At 40.6% G+C, this 19,838-nt stretch overlaps 2 protein-coding genes across 8 annotated transcripts in view; one reads left to right on the forward strand and one right to left on the reverse strand.

Moving 5' to 3' along the window:
- The window catches only part of LOC144083212 (succinate receptor 1-like), a 117,889-nt gene extending 117,026 nt beyond the window's left edge, over nucleotides 1-863 (reverse strand). For 5 of the 6 annotated variants that reach the window (XR_013303493.1, XR_013303492.1, XR_013303494.1 and 2 more), the window contains exon 1: nucleotides 294-421. The gene's annotated coding sequence lies outside the window, so the exon portion shown is untranslated. Of the gene's footprint in view, nucleotides 1-293; nucleotides 422-815 lie in introns of those variants that run through there. The other variant, XR_013303497.1, reaches the window with a different exon arrangement.
- On the forward strand, nucleotides 313-19,138 carry LOC144083207 (rho guanine nucleotide exchange factor 26-like). 2 transcript variants are annotated; one of them, XM_077610805.1, is made up of 15 exons: nucleotides 313-345; nucleotides 2,501-3,836; nucleotides 4,083-4,134; nucleotides 4,258-4,397; nucleotides 6,679-6,735; nucleotides 7,119-7,279; nucleotides 9,901-10,053; nucleotides 10,175-10,304; nucleotides 10,736-10,810; nucleotides 10,891-10,980; nucleotides 11,055-11,209; nucleotides 13,942-14,151; nucleotides 18,531-18,601; nucleotides 18,692-18,796; nucleotides 18,880-19,138. In XM_077610805.1, exons 2-15 carry the CDS (start codon nucleotides 2,589-2,591, stop codon nucleotides 19,020-19,022), a joined length of 2,790 nt encoding a protein of 929 aa, XP_077466931.1. In that variant the 5' UTR covers nucleotides 313-345; nucleotides 2,501-2,588; the 3' UTR covers nucleotides 19,023-19,138. The 2 variants fall into 2 exon arrangements, with proteins under 2 accessions (XP_077466931.1, XP_077466930.1); XM_077610804.1 differs by lacking the exon at nucleotides 313-345 and adding an exon at nucleotides 1,761-1,987.
- The last annotated feature ends 700 nt before the right edge of the window (nucleotides 19,139-19,838 follow it).

The raw sequence follows: 19,838 nt of genomic DNA on the forward strand, positions 1-19,838 counted from the left end.
TAATACATTTTGACTGAAAGAAAGCTTACTTTGTCAAAGCAAAGTTTATCTTCTCATGACTAGGATGTAGAGAAAATTGATGGATAGGTGGAAGCTTTTGAATCATAAATTATGGCATTTTTCTGTTTTAATGTGGGGAATTAGAAACCTTTCAGGAAGGTTACACTTAGGGGTGCTTGAGCCTATCCGAGGTAACTACTGGACACCCTGATTCAGCCTATCGCAGGGCACAAGGAGACCATTCACGCTCACATTCGTACCGAGGGGCAATTTAGAGTGTTTAACCAACCTACCATGCATGTATTGGGGATGTGGGAAACCCGGTGAAAGGCCCCACTCCACACGGTAAGAACCGACCTGGGATCGAACCCTCGACCCCAGAACTGCGAGGCCGACGCGCTAAACCTATGATCATATTTGATGGCGGAAATTATACTGTATTACTGCGCAAGGTGGTCTACCACTTAATACACTATACACATACACTGACTTCTAACGTAGCTTGTTAGCCAGTTAACTTAACCACACAATTTAGCATTTTCCGTACAAAACGAAACTACTACATGACACTAGTTTGTCGCTCTGAACATCACCAAATAAAATATAGATGAAGTTTGTGAAAAACTAATTAGGGCTCCTCCGATTTTCGACTGTTAGTACCTTGCTGGTGCAAACGTGCTTACCAAACATTTTAACAATCACTTAAAGATATATTGAAACTTATCAATCAAGTCAAACTATATGTCAGAGATATAAACGGATCACTTATTACGACAAACAAAACTGAAATCGGAATTAAAATGCAAATTTCTCACCGTTTTGGTCACTGCACATGAACTTGATTGCTGCTGATGATTGAAAAAAAATGGTGGATGGGATTTTCCTGCATTACCATATTCAATTTTTATTTTTTCTATTTTTGTGGGGGTGAATGAAAGTGTGTATGTGTATGTGTGTGTTTATTGTTGTTATATGTTTAATTACAAAGTGGTGCAGAAAAATAAATTCGATTAAATACATCATTTATAGAACAATTATGTGAAATTGAATAGTGTAGTGGAAAACACCTGATGATCTCCCATGGCACAGTGGCTTTGGACTCATTGCTACAAATAACAAATTATAGTTTTAATTGACATTTCCAGAGAAGCGTTAAATTCATTTTCAACACTATCTATTGATAGTTAGAGCAGATTAAGCCAGTTTACAAGAAGAAGAAGAAAAAAGACCAAAATAGAGACAACAATGGCTGTTTCCTATATAATATCAACCGCAATTTCTCTTATTCCAAAAGTGTATTGTAATTTAAGGCCATCAAATTAGAAATATTGTAATGAATTTAAAATCTAATCAATTTAAAACACTATTAGTACTATACGTAAACGATGGCTCTGCAACTCCACTAATTGCCACATGGTGTCGCACTGCAGCAACATATATCATATCATAACATATATAACAAGAAACAGCTCCTATGTGCAAATTTTCAGGCCGTCAATAAAGCAGGGTAAAATGAAATCAATGAAATTATTCACAATTATAATTTTACCATATGATATTTTCAGTGAAATTGTTATTTATTTATTTTACCTAGTCTCCTGTCATTGTGTCTGTAATTATTTTGATCTGCGTGATACTACTAGTATTGAGTAGGTAAATCGATACTGCCCACTTACTTAGGGGTCCCCGCATGAGAACCGGACGTGAGGTGTCTCCTTTCGGCGCAGATCTCCGCCCCATGCCCCAGAATGCGCCCCCGCCCCCCAGTCTGGTCTAACCCGCCTCGCATCACACGCACTTTGACGCGCACTGTGCTGGAGTTGCTTAAACCGAATCCACGTTGTTTCGCTCTTCAAATCGGCTTTCATGCACAGTTTGGCCTGTGGATTTCAACACAATGTTGGATTAAATCCTCGGAATTCAGGAAAGGAATTTGGAGAAAATGATCCAACTTTGGCAAGTCAATTGACAGTCGCTTTGGCTTCAGGTAAATATGAAACTTTCTAATAAATGAAAGCATTTACTTTTGGTATTCCTGTATTTCATTCTAGAGTTAAACGGAATTATGCTTATCCTCTCTTTAGGTACACTTTGGGAAATCGTGCTAATTAATAGATTCAAACAACCTTTTAACAATTAAATATTGATAATAATAGTCATAATTAATTTTCTCTACTAATACGCATCCAGCAATGTCTTTAAAGTTTGCACATGAACAAAGTTTTTCTATTTTGTTTGCCAAACATGTTTATCAATACACACAATTCAGTCATTTCATAAGGTTAAATATTTGTGTATATAGTGGCGACTATGTATTCAATAATTTAATTGCACCGAAATGCCACGACGAAAACTTTCACCCAAAGTTGTCGCTGCGTTTTAACACTGCTCGCATTCACAATGCTATTGGTTTTAGTTGCTAGTTTCATCTGTTAATGAGTAAGCTGTGGGAATCCAGCCATGGCCAATTGAACTGCTATTGTTCTATGTTTGCCTTCAGGGTTGAGATCGGCTCTCGGCAGGGCGGCGGTGTTTGCACGTTGGCCTTCCAGCTGTGACAAAGATAGGGAAGAGGACACAAGAAGACTATGGATCTCGGCAACGACGTAGACCTGTCCAACAACAACATCTTACCCCTGTGGAAGCGCCGTACGGACAACCACAGAAGCCCGTCGGACTCGAGGATGCCCCGGCCACGAAGCTACCACACCAACGGGGTCATGATGACGGACTTCCCCTCAGAGGACAACAAGTGCAATTTCACCTTGAGCCAGCCAGCTGAAAAACTGGTACTTTCATCTCAGGGTGTAGCTAAAAACACTGCAGTGTTGAAGCACGTTTTACACAAACCCACAAAAAAGTCCAGAGTTGTTCGGAGTATTAGCATCGGACATATCTCCAATGGCCGCTTCTCCTTGTCCAAATTCAAATCTGAGTGTAGCAGATCACCTTCGCTGGATAACAGAGCTAGCAACACAAGAAATCGCAGCAATGGAGGGACAATTTGGCCTGAGAAATGTGTCCGTTCCCCTCAGGCTCTCATTTCCAGTGTGTTTAGTCTGAACTTACCTAAGGAAAAGAGCCCTTCATACCATAACCTATCCTCACCTGAAGCGGTTCTACCTTCCCCAAACAATAACGGTGTTGAACTCTCCCTTTCTTCTCTGCCAAGCCCATATCCTCCTGCTCGACAGCCTTCTTCCCACAGCTCCACATCGAGCATCCCTTCCCTTTCCTCCCTCACCTCCTCGGACCCCCCGACCCCACGCTCCTCCTCGCCGCCACTCCTCGCACACTCATCTCCTTCGCCCGCTCTTTCGGAAGATGCCAGGCGTAGCTCTTCTTCATCTTCCCATTCTTCGTGCATGTCACCCACGCCCTCTGTTGTCCTAAGCACCAACAGCCCCGCTGCCCTGAAGATGGGCACCCAGCAGATCATCCCCAAGGGCTTAGCTTCAGGTAGCCGGCAGAGCAAGACCCCCATATCCGGGCCACAAGGTCTTCTCGGATTGGATGTTTCCAAGCGGACATTAAAAACATGCAGCATGGTAGAGACAGGGTCATACTTTTCCACGGGAGGGGGGCACGGTGACGGGACCGATGGCGAAAACGAAAGCCCGGGGACCCTTAAAAGAGGGCTGAGGAGTACATCTTATCGTCGCGCTGTTGTCACCGGCGTCGATCTGGAGGCCCAGGCACTTTCCATGAAGGGATTAGATGGTGATAATAAAACTCCCCCGGCCAATCCAGGAGGTCCTTGCATTTTAAAGCCCACCAGCCCGGGGTCACTGAAGCCTGACAGCCCTACGACTCCTACTGGAACAGGAAAGAGCAAGGTAAGCAATGTTGGATCCGTCCAATAAAGATAACGCTATCATCATGATGGGCAGTCAACAACATGTAAGACAGGAACAGTAGCAGTCTGTTGTCTGTTACTCAAGTATCAGGGTAGAAAAAGTTCACGTTCCTGAAGACGAAATCAGGACAAAACCTCAGCATGCTATGATGATGATTTGAGTAGTTGACCAAATACACACGCTGGATCTGTTTGCACAGTCTCACCTGTCATATCCTATTTTCAGGTCCCTGACAAGAAAAACATTCTGAGCCCTCAACACACCTTTGACAGCGAAGGTGAGAAGAGGCCTCCACTATTGTATTACACTCTTAACCCAGCCACTGTTGTCATTTTCAATCCCTGTCCAAGACAAGCCTATTTGATAAAAATATATATATATATAAATATATATCTTTCAGAGGAGGAACTGTACCAGAACTATCAGGAAAAGGCATTACATAACGATTCGGATGAGGACGCCGATTCCAGAAAACCTCAAGCCGATAGCATCGTGCTGCAATACAGACCTATCAGAACATCCTGGAGCCAACTTACTGTGGTTAGACATTACAGACACTCAATATTACAGACACATGTTGATGTTAGACAGATGTTATATACTCCCAGTTCCTGGAGATTTAGTCAAACCAAAAAATTCACAGTTGTTGACACATTTTCTATGGTATTTATTTTAGTACATAGTATTTACGCTTACTGTTTCGTAATTGTGCATCCGAGAAACTTAACAATGCCTGAACCAATTTAGACTTCATCATCTAAGTGATTACACTAGGCACGTGTATTGTGCATTCCAATCAAATTCCTTATAAAACAACAATGTACAAACCTTACGTTTTGACATACAGAGCTTTCCTTTTCATGAATCAGTTTCTATAGAAACATATGCTTAATAATTTAGTTAAAGAAAAAAATGACCAAAATTCCACACAGAAAAAAAACAATTAGGTCAACTGCCATTTTTGCAACACTCCCTTAACCCAAAAGTCGACCTTTTCCACATTCACTCACTGTAAATTGGTCTTGACAAGACTCTTTCCCCCCATTCCAGTCTCATCCTGTCTCTTTAGCCGATTACAATATACAGCACTAGAAATGTGTGCGCTCTCAAGAATGCTGTCATATCCAGTTGGGTGAGTGTCACTGACTTCTCAGCCGGAGTGCAGGTGCTCTTCTTCAAGATTTGGGAGGCAGTCAGCCAGCCAAATTTCGTTTGGGAACGCTGCAGTCTCATGCCAGTGTGTTTGGCAAGCTGCTTTTATTTTGTCCGCCTATAAAGTTATGTTTACTATTTTGCTTTTGGAGGGACGTGCGATCATTCCAAGTTGCATAATGCAGTTAGGGATCGGAATGGAGGGAATCCACTCTAGGGAGAGATGAGTGAGTTTGTTTATTCCTGTGCATCCTCACTGGATTGTTTACTTGTATGTGACAAAACGTGAAGGGGTGGATTTGAAATGGCATGCATACAGTTCTCGGTCAAGTGAAATAAACAGACAACAAATAGAGGAGCAGTCAGTGAAGAACTAGTAATCCCTTAGATATGCAGACAAATAAATAGAAAAACATAAAGAACCGGGTATCTAAGGTCCGTCTTTCGTAGGTTTCACCTCATGGTAGAGGTAATAGCATTGTATATTGTTGTGAGATGATGTAGTAGTTGATCATTATGGAGACTACCAGAGTGCAAAAGAGTTAAGCTTGAAAATTCAACATCAGTTCAGATTTTCTGAAAATATGCACTTACTCCTTTGTTGCTGTTCTATCCTAGCAATCAGCAACTATCGAATATGAGAACTTGACTTTCCAGTTGTCTCCATTGTGACGCCTGCTTCCAGCAGATACCACATTGTTTCAGATAAACTGCGCATAATGTTAAGCATAAACATGTTAAACAATTGTAGTTGACACAAGGCTCAGGTTAGAAACAATCAATTCCATGGAGTTAATAATTTTACTTGAACATACAATGCTTATTACAACAGATTCAATATACAGTAAAATGTCATTTCAAAGTGATGTCACACATGCTGAAGTTTTGCATACATAGGTTAAAAAAATAAAATCTACTCATTGCCATACTTTGCTACAAATGTATGTTTAAATCTGTTGTTGTGTTACGAACCAGAACATTTTGAATAAGGCTATTTAGATTATGTGGCAAACTTCAAGAGGTTTTTGCTGGCTTCATGTTGCTAACTTGCTTTGTTTGTTCCCAGTTGGGCTTTAAGCCAGATACTAAAGATGAAGCAGTATCTCTTCCTGGTGTGTTTCCAGGAAGAGGAACAGTCTTGGATCTTGGCCATTAGGGATCTTTTCTTGCATGTTTAATTTGAAATAGGAGTTGGCCTCGGGCCTTACTTTTGCTACAAATGCTTTTAATTCAGGTGTAAGTTCTTTCTCACAAAGGCACTGCTGGAATTAGTTAGTCTCACTTCACTGCTAACACTCGGTCTATTCCAAAAGATCGCTTTGGTTTCAATTTTATTCAAACACTTTTTACATTGCCCCTTCATTCTTTAAGCCAAACGATACTCAATGAGGACAAGGGCTGGCCGTTTGTTACTTTCGTGTGAGCGTGTCATCCGTCGCCATGGATGTTCTCGGGCAATGAATGAATTTTTTTGTGCTCTTTTCGACAGCAACTTTGTTAAGTGTGGTATGTAAAGTGCGCTGGTCATTGTGGGCTGGGACAACAGAAGCAATCGCGGCATACACTTGTCCTATAAATGCATTGGAGAACTCCTGCAATGCAAGTTGAAAATGTTACTCTTGACATGAATATGCTGTTTTACTGACTCAAACGATTTTTCTCCTCCAAGGTCAAGAAAAACCGTCTGTTTGATCAGATGAGCCAGGAAGAACGAAAAAGACAAGAGGTATTGATTAGTATTGCATTCATGCTAAATTGTGTATAGATTAGATTAGATTAGAACTTTATTTCATCCCGTATGTGGGAAATTTCTTGGTTGCAATAGCAGGACAGACACAGAAGACATTATAGACCTAGGTAAAAAAAAAAAAAATGTGTATATGGCAATCAATTGAATATAATCAAACGATTGTAGAACTAAGAAAGTCTGCTGTTTTATCAGTGGTTCACCTTTAAAATTCTGATACATTGTGGACTGAACTCTTGGGACACAATCTGATGTCAGATTCCTAATTTGGATTAATTCCCAATTTCGATTTTGTTTTTTAAATGATTTATTCTTATGTGAATATATGTTATTATACTGAATAATGTAATAACCTTCTCCAGGCCATCTTCGAGGTGATCTCCTCAGAACACTCGTACCTCCACAGTCTGGAGATCCTGATCCGAATGTTCAAGAACTCGTCGGAGCTCAGCGAGGCCATGACCAAGATAGAACATCATCACCTCTTCTCCAACATCGTTGACGTCTGTGAGGCAAGCAAAAAGTAAGAAAATCAAACATTTGTGTGCTTCTGGTTTTGCTTGTTTTCTGTGCGAGTTGACTAAATTTAGAATATAATAGACAAAAGCTGTGTTTTTAGCTGCTCCTGTGCGCCTCATAAAAAAAAAAGTTTGTGGTGTTTTGCTTTTGGCTAATGGGCCATATAACTCCACACTTAACAACACCTCAACACTTAGGAGTGCGGACTCAGTGCCATGTGAGATGTTTTTGTAAGCACCGTGACATTTGCGCTCTTCGACACTTGGTCTGAAAAGAGGTCTCTGCTGGACGTGGAACAGATTTCTTTGACAAGATTGTGACTAAAAGGCATATAAATTCAAAAGTGTATTTTTATTGTTGTTTTGGTTGGAAGTTGTTCCAAGTGTAGTGTGATTTAGAGTGCAGACATGAGCTGTTAGATGACGATTGGTCTGGTAATAGTAGACTTCTATCAATCCTATAAAACGGTGAGGTGGAAACAGACTTTATCCAAAATTGCTGGAAGAATGTGACCATTTACTCTTGGAATTGATACAAGAGTACACATTAATCACCACATCTATTCAGATTCCTGGCGCCAAAAGGTGTGCTCCCATTGACGTTCTAAAAATATTGTTACAATCTTACGCCCATTTCTGACACTGGAACGATTTAACTGACATTGTCCCAAATGCCTTTCATAAAATTATCTGTGTGGGTGTGAGGATTGCAAAAGGGTGGAACATTTCTGGTAAATTTCTGAAAGCTCTTTATGGGAAGTTTAGGAGACAGCTTTTCATGGTAATTCAGGACAAATCATAGGAATTCATTGGAAATGTCACTTTGGCTTTATGTACAAACACAAAACTAAGAAAGTATTTTGTTATAAGCAGTCGTTTGTGAAATAATCAAGTAACATTTAAAATGGTTTTCTTGTATTTTTATTTTAAGTAAAAAGTTACTAAACTTAACTTAGCCATTGGTTAGGTTTTAGTATTTGCCCTATTGGACTTAGAATTGCATATTAGTCTGATTAGTGTGCATACATGTTTGCTTTCAAACGGAATATTCCTAATTCCTAAAAAAAAACCTATTCCTAATTCCTTTCCTCTGTTAGGACTCGAGGTGACCTCTTGCACCTTTCATTCCTCAAAACCAAACTCTCCACACTTAAATTGTAGACAAAGAAGTCAAAATTAGGCTTGACCAAGTGTAAAAGTGTCTCCTAAAAACCCATCACGCCTGCAGGCCTCGTGCGACGTTGACAGTATGTGATGTGATGGATTGTGGGAGTGCCTCACATGTTTTCCACGCAGGTGTGTTCCTGATTGTATTTCAATAGCTGCCTTAGGTTATGAAAAAGCTCAATTACAAAGATTCATCACACTATGGTCGCAGAGCACCTAAAAAAAAGTACGGTTTTTGTGCATGTAGTGGAATGCAGGATTTGACTAATACAATATTAGGTGTGGCCTTTGTTTATTGTATTTGCATTACCAGTATATTATATCAAGTGAAACTGGTTTTAAATAGATGCGCGCTATCAGGGAGAAAAGCTGATAAACTAAAGGAATGGAGACGGACTGGACGGGAATAATAGGTCGCATAGCAGAAACATTTCTGCACACAACATTGATGAGTGACCATGTTAAAGTTTCATCTCTACAATCGAAATCGAAAAGGCCAGGTTTAACCGAACAACTTTTGACCTACATACACAAGGTGCTGCTGTTTTGGTTATTAAGGGAATTCAAACAGCATGCAACAGTGTTATATCCCAGGTAGCCTGATTTAAATCATCTTTTAGATCGTAAATCCAGTCCGGTATCCAATGTTGTCATTTTCAGTTATCTTATATTGAAATTGCGTTTACACTTTCATCTCAAATCCATTGGAAATGCCTTGTGATGCAAACTACAATGTTGTTGACAACATAGGTCCAGGTCAGTGGGTTTTCCCACCCCTTGACCTGTTACAACCAAGAATAGATGTTTAAGATACCCCGTCTTTGATCCTGTGTGGGCATGTCGTCACCAGAAAACTAAAATGATAGATAGGCAAACCATCTGTTTGCATGTTGAATAGCAGTCGGCGGGAGCAGGAGAATTTTTTGCAAAAGACTCCAGTCGCTCAAGGACGCCAGTCTTTCCTGTTTGTCAACTTCACATGATGTGCCACTGCCCTTTTTACTGGCATGCTGTTTAACTGACCATCTGTCGGTCTTCAGGAAGAGGAAAAGCCTCTGTTGTTGTGTTTAATGCGAGACAGTGTCTCTATTTTAAGAGGTGTGGAGTTCCTCTCTTGTGATCTTCCTGGAGAAAGGTGTTGGGGATGTTTCCTGCCTCTCTGACTCCTGCATCTGTCATGTCCTGCATGTTCCCTTGGAGTCTCTGACATCCCTTGAAGCCTCTGACTTACGTTCCTTTTCCTGCTGAAGCTTCAGGGCAGGGATTTAGTTTTGACATTTGGGGGAATTGAATTATTTCATGCATAGTTTTAGCACCATTCATTTGCCTAAGGATGCAAGACAACATAAATATCTGGTGTGATGAAGAAACACCTTTGGAATGACAAATGGTTTGAACCAAAAACAATAAAAGTATGCCTCCAATGGAAATTATTTGACTGTGTCCTTCCCATTTTTAGGTTCTTCAAGCAACTGGAGGAGAAACATCAGCACAATGTTGTAATCGACAGCATCAGTGACATTGTTTGTAAGCACGCAGAATCGAACTTTGATCCCTACGTGACATACTGTTCCAATGAGGTCTACCAGCAAAGAACCCTGCAGAGGCTCCTGTGCGTAACCGTGCACGCTCACACGTTTTATCTTATCTCATGTGGCTTTCGTCCAGAATGTACTCACACTTTGACCTTGGCAGTTTGCTAAAGCTACTTTTTTCCTCCCATTCTGCTGCAGGTCCAAGAATCCCGTTTTTAAGGAGGTGCTGAGCAGAATCGAGGCCCACCCGGACTGCCGCAACCTCCCCATGATCTCCTTTCTCATCCTGCCGATGCAGAGGGTCACGCGGTTGCCCTTGCTTATGGACGTGAGTATGTCTTTGTAATAACGAAACGTTTGCTCTTATCTAACTCTTGTTTGGTGACCGTCACAACGTAAACAGCTCACAGGGCGTGTGCCTCATGTGACTAACTGTAACATTTCATTTCAGGTGACATTACATCATGGCCTAATCTCTTCCCTGTCTTACTATGTTCATTTTTTAGTTTCCTTCTTTCTCTTCTTCTTTTCTCGTGCTCAACTTTCTCCCCCCCTGCTTCAATATGCTGTTCGTCTCTCCCAAGAGTCTTTTGGGTTTAGTCCACATGGAGGCCTAGGGATCCTGAGAAAGTTCGGTTTCACTTCACTTACTTCCCACAGCTGCCTAGTTTCGACACGCTATCAAACATTGATAAGGCGCTATGTGCTTTTATAGGCACGATGAAGTGATCCTATTTTGGTTTGCTCTGCTTCCTGTAGACAATCTGCCAGAAGACCCCTAAAGACTCTGCGCCGTATGAGGAATGTAAAAAGGCTTTACATGCCGTCAGCAAGGTCAGTAAACTGTAGAAAAAAACATCAACGTTTACTGTGTGTCGTATCACATGATTTTCAACATCCGTCTACATGGGCAGGTGGTTAGAAAATGCAATGAGGGTGCTCGCACCATGGAGAGAACTGAGATGATGTATACCATCAACTCTCAGCTGGACTTTAAGATCAAGGTATGACATAATTTTCGATATAATAGAGGTTTGGAGAAGGTTTTTACTAAGTGGACGTGCTGTGTTTTCCTCAGCCTTTCCCGCTGGTTTCGTCATCCCGATGGATGGTAAAAAGAGGCGAGCTGACGGCCTTTGTAGAGGACAACGGCCTCTTCTTAAAGCGAACGTCGCGACATCAGGTCTACTTCTTCCTCTTCAACGACGTCCTCATCGTCACCCGGAAGAAAAGGTAAGCGGACAGCGGATAACTCAACTTATGCGACACATTGAGAAAAGGGAATGCAAAAATGATGAACCAAAAGCTGGAGTATTAAAAATACAAGGGCCAGGATTGGACGCACACCTAACACTGACGTGACATTGACACAACAAAAAATAAACAAACAAAGGTCGACTTAAATACACAGACTTTGAGAACAGGTGGGTGACACACGAGGCGACAACAGGCGAAAAGCCAAGACTAAATCAACACAAAACTCCAAAATCACACAAACCTAACAAAAGCAGCCATGATTCAGTTTTACTTTAAACAGCAGGTGTCCAAAGCCGCAGCACCTCTTGCTTTATCAGCAAATTAATTTTATCTTCAGTGTCTGTTTTCGACTCATCAAAATGATGACTACAAGGCTGAAGACTTTATGGAAACTTGGATTTCGTTCCCAAAAAAACACCTTAAAACTACTTTTAAATGTTTGCCCTCTGCAATCGATTGTCCTCCAACAAGTGCACTCAGAATTCCTAAGAATCATAGAGAAGGGTGGGGGGAAAAACATTCCAAATGATATTTTTTCTGGGAATAAAAACTGGAGGACCAGACGGCTTTAGCGTGCGCAGTCCACTTCGTGTTTGGATGGAGGCGGCTTAAGGGAAATGGGTGTGTGAACGAGAGAAGCTGTTATAATATTGGTTTGCTCTGTAGTGTCACGCTACTTGGCCATGTTCACTCGAGCAAAATCAAAAACAGAGCCAGGTTGCCCAAGGGTTTCAAACAACTATGATATCATAGCTTTTTGAAGGGAAAACATGTTTACTTGACCCTTATTTATCCACCGCTTTTCATATCAGCATAGCCTTGGGTCGGATAAAGGCAAAGTGAACAGGGCTTATTTTTAGGAAGGTGATTTTAAATCAATATCTTCCACTTGTTGAGGGTGATTGTTGAATCTCAGAACTGATTAACACCCAAGGGACTGTTCTCTTTGAAAATGTGTTCAAAGTGAACAGATTCCTAAAATATCTAGTGGAACGCAGACCCCGTGTCAAATTTGGCTGTCCTGCAGCAGGAAACCATTGAGTTGCTGGACTAAGAGGGAACACTTACATAACGCCCAAAAATCTACAGCAGCTGTATTCTCTCATCTCCAGCCCCCAAAATGCAATTTAAAAAAAAAACGGCTAACTACTGATAATGACAATTTGTTACTTTTAAAATAAATGCTAATGGGATAATTGGTTTTAAAATCCAGGTGAAAAGGGATTCTGAAAGGAAATATGTTTACCATGACTTGTTCTATTGTGTAAGATTAGGCCACTTAAACATTTTCAAGCCATTTTTATCCACCCACTCACCACAAGACCACGCAGGTTCTGATCGTGTTCTAATCCCCTCCGGCATTCCAATTTTTTTTACCAGTAGGGTGATTGGTCATAAAAACGGTGACGAGAAAGAAATACTTCAGTTGTGTGTATGAGTATTTAGGCATGAGCAACACATAGCGGAAATATTTCTTTACGCCTTGTTGTTTACGTCACATAATACTTAAGTAGTGGACCAGCATGGACATGTTCGCTGTTCAAGGCTATGAACAAGTATTGTACGAATTGTGTTACAAACAAAAGAATATTAGTTGAGGTGAATGTCAAGCCAGATGAAGATTGTTACTATTTAATTATTTGTTTGTTTATATATTTTTCCCCTTTTTAATATTGGAATGTTTCCTCCTTTATCCATACTGTATAGTAAACACTGCTTCTAAGTGATTCATTAAAGACAGAAATAAACATTTAATCAGTGACAAAAATAAATAAATTATCATTTAGTAATAATACAACTTGGTCTGTGGCTAGATTCCCTGACCGGTCGTGACCCTTCTCCAAAGTCTGACTGTTGGCGCTTTTAAGTTAAGCGTTCTAAAACAGAAGCATTTAGACACCCTTCTATTTGTTTTGGGGCGACCTATGCGTGCTCCCTAATGGATTAACTGGCTCACGTGACGTGACGCTGCTTCCAGCTCAGCCGCCGTTCAAGTCTCGAGTTGATAAAAGCCACATGGGCTCGCCTTAAGCTCCTGTTCTGAGCGTACTACGTAAACATGCATCGTATGTAAGATTGCACAATTGGCTCCAGATGTTTTGTACCAAGCGGGTGCGTTCACTGACAATAGCTTACAGGTACTCGAGAGAAATATGGGCTAAAAAAAACAGGTTCCGTTTTTATTTTAACTGCAGTAAAGTATGGCATATAATTTAGCTTTTGATTTATAAGCTTTTTTTTTGGTAACCATTATTAAGTCCTGGGTTTTACGCATCCGAGGGCTTTTAAAGAAACCTGAGCTCTCGATTTAATGTTTTGGTAAAAGGGGGTGAAATAAAATCATCTGGAATTTTCAACTTTTTCTTTCTGTGTTGCTATTCTGAGCATTGGTACGAAAAAAGTGGACAAGGAAATGTTCTGCTTTTGGGGTTAGCAGAAATGGGACGATTGTGCTTTAGTGAATTTTACACAACAGAATGAGGGAATGTTGGAAGTTGAGCTGCTATTGTTTGAAGACGAAACAACCGACAATCCATTTTCAGACTGTTATTTTTGACAGTAATAATAGCTGCGTAATTCCAAGTCACGATTCAAAAATTGGAAGTTTCCCCATCGCCCGTGATCTCAGATAAGTGAGAAAAAAATGGATGAACGGAAACAACGGTGTGGAAGGCTGCGCTGATAATGAATATTTGTCCAATCCCCAGCGAGGAGAGCTACACTGTCATCGACTACGCCCTAAGGGATGAAATCTGGGTGGGCTCCTGCCAACCCGAGGAGGTCAACCTGTCGCCTGTTCGCGGCACTGCCGGCATGCTAAGCTCACGGCAGATCGGCGCCAACCACCTCTTCCGATTACGTTTCCTGAGCAATCACTCTGGCGAAAAGGTGCCCATGATCTTGGGGACGGAGCTACTGTGAGTACAATCAGTCTGAAAACGTATTTTTTCAGTAACTAATACAACAAACCGAATTTTCACCCCCCCAAGTCTTTTGGCCCATTTTAGTTTCACAAGGATATTTTGTTACATCTCCATTGTCACAGCATGACATTCACCTTTTACTGCCTCCCGTTAATGGGACCTCGGAAATAAAGTTTATTAGTCTGCATAGTTATTGTGTCTCAGTCCTCACTGTGAGACGAACCAGCTGCCCCCCCCCCAGTGAATTGTTTTGTTGACAGCCTTTCCACTAAGTGGTTTAAATTGGATAAAACTTATTCTTAAATTATTACATTACTGCATACGTCTTTCTATGAAGTACTTTTCCTTGGATTACAGTTTTATCTGTTTGGCAACTGTTTGCCTGAACTACCAGTTTCATCTCCCTTCTGTACAGTAAATAGAGTGAAGGGGGTTTGTTTAGACGGATTATGTAACATAGGCATAAACAAAGGCGATCTGTCATATATTTGGCTCTGTGCAGGGTTTATTTGTTCCAGCCTGGGTTTGAGAATGAACAGACGCACTCCATTCCTCATAAGTGTTGTAAGACTCAGTTCTACGAGGACTGCCATGAATTATCCCGTTCCATTGCCATTGACAGCGATTAACATTTAATCCATTTGAACTACTTGAATTCATTGGATCTCGAGATTAGAAGAAAATGTTTCGACTCATTTTTTTAACCTAACTAACAACCTGAAAGCTGGCACCAAAAACATGTCAAATGGAATGACAAAATACTTTGCTTGGGAGGTAAATCTCTTGTTGCAATCAATATTCCAAGTATAAAAGCTGAACCCCCTCCCCGATAAAGAGTGGACAGAGCGGTGTGATTGAAAACCCCCTCATCCTTTGATAGCTTCGAGTTAGGGGGCCTTGGCTGGGATGTTACTGAGTGTCTGCACTGTAGTACTCTGGCAAATGTCCATTCTTACAGGGGTTGCATAGCAGCATCCCATTGTTAAATGGGCTATTTCCCACGACCGGCTTCCTCATTCACACACGTGCACGTACACACACGTTGGTTGGTTCAGTCCCCTAACATGTCTTTATCACCCACCCAGTGTTTATGCCACCTTTTGTATTTGGTCAGAAAATAAACTAGCTTGCAGTTCCAATGCCTATTCTTGTCAAATTAGTGACTAAACCTCACGTGATACAGTGCACTATTAGTCATTCTAATTAAATTGGATATTTATCATGCTTCATATTAACACAATAAAAGCTATCAGCTGATGAGGTCTGATGGTGCATGCTATTTTTGGGGATTTGACACTCATTAACGTCATAACAATAATAGACATAATGTTAAATGGTCAACAGACTCAATATTATTATAAAGGCTAAATATTTGCTACACCTTCTTATACAACATCTCCACACTTGTATAATAATAATAATCGGATATAGGCTTTGTCATCATCATTGACTTGACAAAAAGCCTAATTGTCATCATACCCAGAAACTCTGTTTGACGAAATTGGTAGTGCTTCTCCATAAGGTGCGTTTTCCTGGCAAAAGACCCAAATAAGTGATAATTTCGGACTCGTAATTTGGCATTCTGCCGTGATGGATACATCGCATCACCCCCCCGACGGGGCATGCAGGCCAAAGCGACATTTTACACATTCTAAGTAAAGGTGTGTCTCTTTTTCACTGTGAAAGTGAGCTTTTTGCTGCTGGATTTACTCTTTTGATCAATTTCCATGACTCCATAAGCTTGGTGACTTGCAGTGGTCTTACTCTCTAACATGGGTATGGCGTACTAGGCCAAGAAGAGAGAATTTTTCAAATACATTTTCACTCATAATTATCGCTTCAAATAAGTTTATCTTTCGAAATAAGGTGGAAAAAAAACTATCCATGGCACAAAGAAATAATTGCTACCTTAATAGCTTGGGTCACCAAATTGAGTAGAAATCTGGGGGGGGGGGGTTGCATTTGCCATTGTTTTCTAGGTTCTGTGCTCTTTTGTTTCCGCGTCGGGCGTACGTTAGCGTGCCCCCCATTCTGTGGTTAGTGAATAACTCATAGTCTCCAGGCTGGAACAGAGACACTGTCGCACACAGTTGATTGTCAAACGTTCAATTCCGATATAGCAGGGATGGTTATGCAATAAAGTTATGTAAATGTGCAATATACTTTTTTCTTAAGTCTATTATCGTAGTTTGGCTTTAACAACACGGAGGTCCATGGCCGTTGTGGATTTTGATTTCTATTGGACCTCTGTTTTTTTATGAAAGCATAGTATAAAGACTAGGAAGATGCTTCACTGCTGGAAAATTCCAATATAGGTGTTTCCATTCATGCTGAGAGACATGTCTTGTTTTTGTCAAGCGTAGGAAAATGCATTTGACCCGCTCTTTAGCTCGTGGAATTGCTCTGAGTTTGGGGCAAACACATTGATAATGAGAAACAGAGATGGGGGAGGAAGGAAGGATTGAAGAAAACTGTCACAGTTGTTTATCTAGTCGGGAAAGAGGCTCCACATTGTACATTGACAGCGGTGTAGATGATACCCTGATAATGGATTTATGATGATTCACATTCTCTCGCTTTTTTGCTATTGACCAGCCCAACACCTGTCTAACATACAAACATTTTCAACAGACTCCCTTGGTATGTACATTCCACAGATAACCATTAAAGCACTTTATCCATACGTAGATTTAATGAACCTAGAGGTATTTAAAAGTCCAAATAATATTAAATAGACAACATAAAAACACTGTCCTTGCATTGCAGTTATTCACCTATTGTGGCAGTTCTTGGAACTTTTGAACCGCGATAAACGAGGTATTACTATACACTGATTCGCAGATGTCTTTCCCTATGACATCACGCCAATTTTATTCATGTCATTTTGACACAATTTATGATATTTCTAGAGCCTCCTCTTTCTATGGTTGCACTTGAGGCTGAGGGTTAATAGGCCTTCATCCTATGATAAGAATTTGTAGGAGTAAAGTGATGTTGCAAAGTTAGCCCATGTGTTAATAGTTGTGAATCACATACGAGAAGAATCCCACAGGAGCATAAACGATAGTATGTCTATCAGGAGGTGAGGCAAAGAAAAGTCTCGAGAGATAACACTCAAAAAGATACAAAAAGTGTCCCATTTTGGTCTGAACCAAAACACATTCCATTCTAAATGTGGTCCATAAAAGGCCTGTATTGTTTTATAGTGATCCCAGGACTATTGAGGTAGGCTGCAACCTAAGCCACCATTTCACACACGACTGAGAAAGGATCAAAGGGTAAAGTGTACAATCAGTGACCAATAATCCAAGCTGACTCACTCACATAGCAGTTGTACATGTTGGGACAAACAGCACAACCTTTACTTCTTGCAGTCCAGCCCAGAAAACACTTATGCTCAATTATTCTTTTAAATCTCCTCGCTCCATAATATAATGAGTGGGATGTGGGAACAGGTAAAACGAGAGCTCAAGTGACATGGATATTGACCCACGTGGTTCCGCCCACCTTCTGTGTGTGTGTGTTTTCTTTCCATGGATCACACAACAGTGAAAGAAAGACACATGCTAAAGTCTTTCGGTGGTCTCCTGAGACTTAACCTTTGTGCTGCTTGAGCTCAATTCGTCTGCCTGACAACACAACCTCTGTCTTTTGCGAACCTGCTGAGGCACCACACAAATTCAATGGATTCTTGATCAGGCCCAGTTAAACTCATTAAAATGAAGTAAAATGTGCTTTTATGAAAACATAATGCCCAACTTTGATTGAGATTGTGAGGAATGTTTAGAATTGTGATTGTCTGTTTGTAGTATTAACAGCAGCCTCGATTCACAATAGTATTTTTTTAAAACAGCGAAAAGAATGACACACCGTCAACTACAATAATAAGCCTTGTTTAATAAGAAACAATTCCAAGCGATTTGTGACTAGCTAGTCAAACATTAATAGACCATTTAAACATGGAATTATATTATTCTTTAATAGGCCCAATTAACATTGACATAATCATTTATAGTTATCTTTATAAATGCCATTATCACGCTCGTTCCCAGTTTCTAAAGACTGAGCTCACCGCTCCAGTTTGCACATATAAATATCTTAGTGGGAAAAAAAGACATGTTATATATTTTCAAATCACATTTTCTTGTTTTAACTTCTTTACAGATCAAATGTATTCCTTAATAAAATCAAATCCCTAATATTCAAGCAATTTCAATTAAAGCATGCACGTCTTATGTATGCATTTGTTTTTTAACATATAACCAAAATGCATTTGTTTTATTCAATTAAAATGTATTAATTTCTTTTTATTGTCAAAGTGGTAATTTATTTTCACAAAAGAATCATATTTATTTCTTCTTTTTTGATTTTAGGAATGAGCGTGCTCGCTGGATTAGCGCCTTAGGCCACAATGTCAACAAAGACAAGAATCAGGACAGGACCAGTAAGACATTCACGCCCCCCTGTGGCTAACAAGTAAATGAATAAGGGCAACTGCAAATGCCTAAAAGATGTTTTCTTATTGTTTTTTTAGACGCAACGCAGGTGGAAGTGACCCGAACCTACACCGCAAAACAGCCGGATGAGCTGTCGCTGCAGGTGGCTGATGTGGTGCTCGTATCTCAGACAGTAGAAGATGGTAAGTATTAGTAGTGGTCCATTTTTAATCTCAGGAAATTAAACGTACACATTTAATGCTTGGATACCCACTACCTCTGCCAGGTTGGTACGAGGGCGAGCGTCTACGTGACGGAGAGCGCGGCTGGTTCCTAGCAGAGTGCGCCGAGCCTATCACATGTCAGGCCACCATCGAGCGGAATGTGCAGAGGATGGACCGACTGAAGGACCTGGAGACCAACGTTTGATGCCGACAATCGTGCATTCGGGGGAAATAGGGCACTTTTGCCCGAGTCAAACTTTGCAATCCGTGACCATAAATAGCAGAGGGGACACATGATGCATGGCATCATCCACAAAAAACAAAAAACAGAGAAAGCCTAGTGACCGAAGTAGTGTGACCAGACGGAACTAAAATAATCTGTTAAAAGAACAGTTGCTCATTTATATCAGAAGCATTGACTGAGGCATGTAAACAACTTGTGTGGAGACTGTCACCATGGTTACCTCATCAATAAGTTCTCCCATAGCTGCTTACCTGCAGTTCTCCAGCCCCCCAAAAAACTGCGAAATGTGAACCGCGAAGTAGTAAAGTATTCCTATACTGTCTTATATGAGGAAGAAATCTCTTCATTTAAGTTAATATTTTTTTAAGTGCATGTGCTTCAGTAGTTTTGACCATGGAGGTGATGTGTGCGATGCCGCGACAATATGTAGAAAGGGGAAAATCCTTTTTTGTTAAAAGCTAAAGGCACTTTTAATGCAAATGAGGGGTTTGGAAAGAAATTACATGAACTTGTAAATCGGTTGTGTACTATTGTGTAAATATGTAAAGTCATCGCAAATGGGTATTTTCTACAGTGGTGGGCCGTCTCTGCTGGTGTAAAAATCACAGACTGATGTTAATTATATTTTGTCCATGAATACTTATCAAATCATTCCAAATTTTCTGTCAGCTTCCTTTCATTGCTTTTGCCTGGGTTTTTCTGCTTCCAGATGTCTCATCTCATTTTCTGAACTGCTTTATCCTCATTAGGGTCATGGGGGGTGCTGGAGCCAATCCC

Source organism: Stigmatopora argus, chromosome 10, assembly GCF_051989625.1.
Source record: "Stigmatopora argus isolate UIUO_Sarg chromosome 10, RoL_Sarg_1.0, whole genome shotgun sequence".
In the NCBI taxonomy this organism is placed as follows: domain Eukaryota; kingdom Metazoa; phylum Chordata; class Actinopteri; order Syngnathiformes; family Syngnathidae; genus Stigmatopora; species Stigmatopora argus.